The 7,661-nt window shown below is 47.8% G+C and overlaps 1 protein-coding gene across 1 annotated transcript; it reads right to left on the bottom strand.

The window, feature by feature from the left end:
- Positions 1–300: 300 nt before the first annotated feature.
- Positions 301–5,770, bottom strand: LOC309822593 (5-hydroxytryptamine receptor 3C-like; the record flags this gene model as incomplete). The annotated part of the gene is given in 11 exon segments (XM_082654555.1): positions 301–491; positions 599–814; positions 1,020–1,227; positions 1,595–1,755; positions 2,325–2,415; positions 2,417–2,492; positions 2,763–2,872; positions 3,749–3,793; positions 4,233–4,387; positions 4,390–4,398; positions 5,704–5,770. Coding segments are annotated over 11 exon segments (1,329 nt in total).
- Positions 5,771–7,661: the final 1,891 nt, after the last annotated feature.

The following is a 7,661-nucleotide window of genomic DNA, read 5'->3' as shown; positions in this document are numbered from 1 at the left end:
GAATTACTTTTTGGTAAATATTTGTAGCCTTTATTATAAAGCCTTCCTTTTCCAGTAAAAATGATATTTCTAACATAAACATGTATATTCTGAATTCATTGTGTTTTGGAAATATAATGTCAGTTCTGAGAGAGTCGGCAGTAGTTCTGTTTAAGCCCTGGGAAGGCTGGAGCAGGGATCACGGGCACATTTCTGGGACTGTTGTATGTGAACTGGAGCAGGCGAACAGGGCCTGGGATGGTTAGTTGAAGCCAAGGAAACCTGAACACCAGGTGTTCTTGCACCGTTAGAACACTACTCCTAGGTGTTCCAGAGGATGATGGAGGTGGCCAAGAAAAGCAGGTAGATGTGGAAGAGCAGGGTGTCCATCATGTGGCTGAAATGCACCCACAGGTCAGCTAGCCGGGCCCTTGTCCATCCTGAGCCACCATTCAGTTCTGCCTCTCTGGGTCCCAGCTCCTTCTCTCCCAATTCCCCTGGCTCCTTCTGTCCTGTGGAGAGGGCAGAGACGCAGCTGTGAAGTGGGAAGGAGACAGGATTAGAGAAATGGGAAGTTGGGCCCAGTGCAGAGAGTGTGGGCAGTGCAGATTTCTCTTACCAGACAGGTGGGTGGGTGTGAGGCCCAGGCCCACATCCTCCTTCCAGAGAGCGGCAGGGCAGCATTTCCTTGGGCTGGTGCAGTGTAGAAGCAGGGAACGGAGGCAGCGAGGCCTGGGTGGGGGCTGGGTGGTGGCCAGGTGCAGCAGGTAGGTGATGAAGATGGTCTTCAGCAGGCTGACCACCATCAGTGACAGACACAGGGCGAAGTAGACACCTGGGTGGCGGGAAGGAGCACACCTGAGTGAGTCAGGTCCAGAGGAACCACCAAGCCCCCCTTTTTTCTGTCTCACACACTGAGCCCTTTCTAAGATGACCACTGTCTCCCTCTGCTGCCTCAGCAGATCTAGCCAGTTCACCCGCCTACCCTGCCTCTTTCTTTTTTCTTTTTTCATTTTTCAACAGTGGGGTGGGGGCCATACTGATGAGGGAGGTGCCACTGGCAGGGAGTAAGTCATTCAACGTCATGAGCAGGAAGACGTTGTAGCCCAGCAGGAGTGTCATCTTGAATGGGGCGCGGTTCTCGCTTTCTACTGGCAGGAAGAAGCTGAGGGCATCGATGGTGATCAGAAAGCTACTGGGCATCAGGGGACTTATGACGTAGAGGCTGGGCCTGTGCCTGATGGCCACCTGGTGGGGAGGAGAGAGCAGAGAACCAGGTGAAGCTAGAACTGAAGGGAAACCAAGAGATGATTCCAGACTCTTCCTTTCTTGATGTCCTCACTCCAGCAGGGGCTCTTTCTGGGGCTGGATGAGGAGCAGCTTTCATATGACTAATAGGACTCCCCCATACCCACCAAAGCAAACGTAGGCCAGAGCTGGCAGGTGCAGAGAGGGGGACTTCTTTGGGGGACTTGGGAGAGAGGAACGCTATGAGGGTTATGGTGCCCAGGGACTTTCTGGTCTTAGGGCAAGAGGTGAGAGGCTCTGAGATTTAGAAGTGTACGATGAGAAAGATATGGGGGTTGGACAGCCATGCCAGAGTCTCTGGCCTTACATAGAACATGATCTGGTCAAAAAGGCTGAAGCCCACAGGTATCTTCGGGGTGGCCTTGTTGATGCCCAGGAGCTCCCACTCCCCTTGTGTGTGGCCAATGTCACGCGAGGTGTCTGTTATGTCCCACACTTCCTTGTCCATGCCCAGCAACGTGTTTTCCACTGCAGGGGAGACACTCACTCAGCACACATCTGCTCAGCACCTACTCTGTGTGGGGCTCAGACAGGTGATTCAACAACTGCTTTAGCTACCTCTTTCAGACAGTCCTGTAATGTGACTTCCTTGCTGCCCAACTGCCTTCTTTCAATTCTGGGCTTTCTCAGGAAGTCTTGTTCTCTCTTAAGTTCAACTTCCCCTACCCCACCATCCACACACCCCCAATTAGCAAATACTCCACTGTCCCTTTTTATGCATTAAAAAAAATGACCGTGGGCTTCCCTGGTGGTGCAGTGGTTGAGAGTCCGCCTGCCGATGCAGGGGACACGGGTTCTTGACCCAGTCCGGGAAGATCCCACATGCCGCGGAGCGGCTGGGCCCGTGAGCCATGGCCGCTGAGCCTGCGCGTCCGGAGCCGGTGCTCCGCAATGCGAGAGGCCACGGTAGTGAGAGGCCCGTGTACCGCAAAAAATTAAAATTAAAATTAAAAAAATGACTTTGCTTCTGAGTGTTTTTTTGTTGCCCCACAGTTGATCTCAGTTTACCCCGTGCCAGAACCACCACTGCAACTCACCTGTGTAGAGGAAAGAGCTAAAAGTGAGGGTGCAGTTCTTCTGGTCAAAAGAGAAGTAGATGTCCAGGTTACAGATGCTGGTCACCTGCAACCTGTTTGTTGTACACAACGCGACCTTCATTAGTCACACAGGCGGAGAGACCATCCAGAGTGTGATCCACATCGTTGCTAAGTGGTGGAAGGGGAGGGGGTGCAAATGCTCTGGGTTTCACATCAGTTTATGTTTTGCTCTTAAGGCAGGGCTTCCCAATGCTGCCACTCCGCCATCTTTTCTCCCTACTGCTTTCTCATTTCTAGCAGAGAAGTTGATGAGCTGTGATTGTGCTCCTCTCTGAAATAAGTTTTCAGTGGTCCCGCTGAATGGGTTTGCCCTGCAGTGCCCTCACCTGCTCCTTGCAGAAGGGTCTTCCCCCAGCTTTTCCCAGCCCTGATACCCACGATTCCACGATGAAGATGTCTCGGAGCCACAGGTTCTCAGATGTCACAGTGAGTTTATTGATATCACCACATTCTCCTGGGTCCCAGCTGATGAATGGGTGACTCCAGATCTAGGGCATAGGGCCCAGAGGGATGGTTATGGCTGAAACCTGGAGCTAGTTTATGTCAACATCTTCTGCCCTTCCAGTCCCTTAAAAATATATACATAGGTATGTATTTTTTTCTAAATGTATGTACTATGGGCATATGATAAAATTTCAACAATTCCAGAAAGATATAATATAAAGAATAATTTTTTCCCTCCTTAAATAGTCCAACTCAGTTCATATCCCCAACTCAGGTCCATTATTAACAGTTTTTTATATATCATTCTAGAAAAAAATATATCCCAGCATTCATTTTTATTTACACAGATAGAATGATACTGTGCACATTGTTATGCATCTTGCTTTTCTGTTTTGTTTTGGTCTTTTTTTTTTGGCCACACTGCACGGCATGAGGGATCTTAGTTCCCCGACCAGGGATGGAACCTGTGCCCCCTGCAGTGGCAGTGCGGAGTCCTAACCACTGGACCACCAGAGAATTCCCTGCGGGTTTTTTTTTTTTTTTAAACCACATTTCCTTTTAAACTCTGATTCCTCTCCTCTTTCTGGTGATAATGTCCCTCTTCTCTAGCTAACAAAGTCTTACTGGCCTTTCACTTCCTGCTCAAGGGAAATCTTAAGCTGGGTGCTGGATACATTTGGACCTTGAAGCTTACTTAGGGGCTTCCAACTGTGCCGCCCTCCATCTTTCTGTTTTTTTCCATCTGAATTTCAAAGTTGATTGGCAGCCCAGAAAGCTATTTGTCACCAGCACTGGCCCCATTCTGGTTGACTTTGTGTATTTCCTTGGGCACTGTCAATTTCAACAAATGTGATTTTTGCAAGCAAAGCCAGAAAATCAGGCAAGGAGAAAAAGAGAAGAAGAAAGCTGAGCTTACATACCAACTTTAACCACAGAAATGACATCAGCAGCTGAAGTTGTGCATCCTGACCAAAAGATCCCCGTCCCGGATCATTAATGCCATGAAATCAGGTCCTAGTCTACCTCCTTCCTTTGTTTCCTAAGTGGTCCCATGTGACAGTTCAGCTTTTCAATTACAAGTCTCAAAAGAAAGTAGTTCAGAAAAATGCAGGTTGCATGGAAAATATAGGGGAAAAAACAGCATGGGGGCCCATTGGGAATGTTTTCTTAGTATAATTTTCCTATAAGGGCAGGACTCAAGGACAAACGTTACCTGCAGAAATGTCACAGCAGCATTCCCCTTCATGTCTCTCCACCCCATAGGATGAACATTTAACTTGTACAGAATTCATTCAGGGGACTCTTTGCTCACTACTGGACAGGTGCAGTGTTGGATTGACAGGGTAAAGAGTTCTTGTTTCCTATTAGCAGGCTATGGAAAGAATGTTATCAGTCAAAACTCACCACTTTAAGGATGGCAGACAGGGTGAAGGAGATGCTGATATGAGTGGGGATGCTGTAGTTGATTACTGGACGGAAGTCCTTCTGGTTAAATATAGCCTGGAAGACAGCAGGGTCTACGCCACGCTGCTCAAAGACTGAACAATTGATGCTGAAATGTTTGCCCTTTCTGTAGAGAGTAGAGACCCCGTGAGATGGGAATAGGGCTTTTCTGTTTCCTAAGTGAGAGGAGTGCCAGGGCTGGGACCCTAGAGCCTCTCTGCAGAGAAAGAAAATGTGGACATGGGGTGGGCATGTGAACCCCTCCTTCTTAGGCCAAGATTCCCGGATGCCAAGTTCTTCCTGCCAGGGCTGTGGGGGGGGCTGGTCTGGTCTGGTAGGCAAATGATGGAAGTTGATGTGGTGAGCTGAGTCAGGGCTCAGCCCTTTCTTCCTGTGGTTTTGCTCCCATATAAATCCTACCCAAATCTGTATGCAGACTGCCTCTCTGGGGAGGCCTATTCCTTCCATAGTCATAACCCTAAAGGTTTGGCCTTTGTCTGACCATACTTTTTTCTGTCTAGCTCTATTGTGATTCTTCCTCATAGACACTGAACAAAACTCCCCTAAAATTTTGTTTCTCAGTGGTCCGTTCCCACTTTCATGTTTTCTCATTTCCTGAAAGGAAAAGTTTGGGGAGAAGTAAACATGAGTGTGATGTAAAACATGTGGGAACTTAAGGAACGTTGTATTCAATGTAAATTTATTGACTACCTACACTGTTCTGGGCTCTGTGCCCTTCTCAAACCCGATGACTTCCTCTAAGATCTGTGGGAGCCATTTTCATCATCACCATGTTGAAAAGATCTCATTGATCATCTACCACGTGACTGGTGGAGCTATGTGACGAAACGTAACAGCCCTTCTGCCCACCTCACCCACACGCCAACCGCAGGTGACTCCGGTTTTTCCTGTAGCTGAGCCCAGCAAGTTCTTTCCCATGCCTCTTCTACTGTCTCCCCATACCAGTTAACTCATAAGGTACATCTCCAGACTGAGGAGAAGCATATCTGGGGGAAAGCAAACATTGTCCTTTCCCCTCCACATTACCTCCTCTACAAGATCTTCCCAAGTGAGGTGGGAAAGGAGTTATATTATTATTAACAGGACCCAAACGGCCCGTTCATAGTTACTAATCCTGGTATAAAGGAAGAGTTGAACATTATAAAGGGGTGGAATCAGAAAGGTGGTAAAAAGGAAGGACAGACAATTTGGTAGATGTCTATGCAGGCAAATGAGACGGGCGCTATGCGTACTGATCAGTGAAATGGGCGTTTCATCTGTTTCCCAAAGGAAACCAAGATATAGATACTACAGAGAAAAGCAATGTATAATCCAGTTATTTTAGATGCTTTCTAGTTCTGGGGAATGAGGGGGTTTCTGGAATTTTCCCAGAACAGTATTCCCCTCTTTCCCTGTTCTTGCCCCGTCTTACCTTGAAGCAGAAGGCTGACAGGGAGACAGAGGAGGAATTCCCCTGTCGTGGGCCACCCCCCTTCCATCCTCCTCTTCTGGACTCTTCTCTTGGGACTCACCAGGAACCCCCAAACTCTGAAGCTTAAAGGAGCCCAGACCACACCTTGGTTCCTGGTTTTGAATACTGCTCATGACAGGTAACCACTCCCTGGTGAGAGGCTGTGGCCAGAGAGATCACAGCAGAGTGTCCTGCTTTGCCCCTGTCCAGGTATGCCTTCTGGGCTCCAGGCAGGGAGGAAGTTAGGCCAAGACTAGGGGAGAAGTGCCTGTTTAGCCGCCTTGTCTAGATAAGTGGTTTAAATTTGAGTAACAAGGACCTTTCAGGAAAACTGGGGGACTTGGGAGATGGGGCAGGTGAGGCCATTGATAAAGGTCGCCTCAGGTCCTTCTGGAACTAACTGTGCCTCAGAGAAAGTGCAGGACCACCAGGAGGGGATGGTATGCTCTCTTGTGGCGGGGACACTTGCTGATTTCACGAGGCAAGAACATGTAATTATTTTGTTGCAGACCTAAAAGTATATCCTCTATCCAACTGTGGACATTAGGGATTACTGTCAATACTTAGTTAAGAAGCTTGCTTGAGAGGTTAAGCTCCTTTTTTTAAAATTAATTTATTTTATTTAATTTATTTTGGCTGCATTTGGTCTTCATTGCTGTGCATGGGCTTTCTCTAGTTGCGGTGAGCAGGGGCTACTCTTTGTTGTGGTGTGCGGGCCTCTCATTGCGGTGGCTTCTCTTGTTGCGGAGCACAGGCTCTAGGTGCATGGGATTCAGTAGTTGTGTCACGCAGGCTCAGTAGTTGTGGCTCGTAGGCTGTAGAGCACAGGCTCAGTAGCTGTGGCACACGGGCTTAGTTGCTTCACGGCATGTGGGATCTTCCGGGACCAGGGCTCAAACCCGTGTCCCCTGCATTGGCAGGCAGATTCTTAACCACTGCACCACCAGGGAAGCCCTAAGCTCCTTTTCTGAGACATAAACCTCTCAGAACTCTGTCCCCGCAGCTAGCACCACAGTACAGAACTGCGTCATCCCTTGTATGTACTGTTGGAATAGCTTCTTCATAAGGTTTCCTCTATCTAGTTTCCCCCAACCTAATCCTTTATTTTGCCATTCTCCTAAAACAGAGCTCTCCCACTTACCCTTCCTTATCTAATGTCTATAAAGGCCTACAGCCCTGGCACTGTCAGGTAATGTGTGTGAGTAGAAAAATCATTTGGAGGTTTGTGTGTGTATGTCTGAAAGCTCCCCGGATGGTTCTGGTTCACACTCACATTATTGAAAACCTTTGGGATGGGCTATATTGAGATACAACAATCAGGATATTGCTATTGCTATTGCTACACTCATGATACAGAACATTAACACCAGGATTCTTTCATGTCACCCTTTTATAGCTACAACTACCTCCCTCCCCATTCTTCCACCACCTGGCAACCATTCATTTGTTCTCCATTTCTATAATTTTGTCATTTCAAGAATGTTATATAGATCAAATCATGCAGATGTAACCCTTTGGGATTGGCTTTTTTCATTCAACAAAATTCTCTGGAGATCCATCCAGATTGCTGCCTGTATAAGTACTCACCCCTTTTACATTGCTGAGTAGTAGTCCATGGTATGGATGTACCACAGTTTGTTTTTCACCTGGCGAAGGACTTCTGAGTTTTAAGGGAAAACACTTATTTCCTCTGTTTTACTCACAACACTTTGGACACCAAATGTGTGGTTTTTCTTCCCCCCTCATACCAAGCAATTCTGACATTAACTACCCAGAGTTAGTGCGGATCCCACGGGTAAAAGTCTGATTCCCACAAGACTGCCCCCTTCTTCAGATGCCAGTCACAAACCCAGGCCTCTTGTACTTCTGAACAACTGACTATAAATTAGGGGTTCCCACAGCCCCATCCTCAGGTTTGA

This window comes from Grampus griseus (genome assembly GCF_964374135.1).
Source record: "Grampus griseus genome assembly, chromosome: 5".
In the NCBI taxonomy this organism is placed as follows: domain Eukaryota; kingdom Metazoa; phylum Chordata; class Mammalia; order Artiodactyla; family Delphinidae; genus Grampus; species Grampus griseus.
This window is presented reverse-complemented; position numbering and strand designations above follow the sequence as displayed.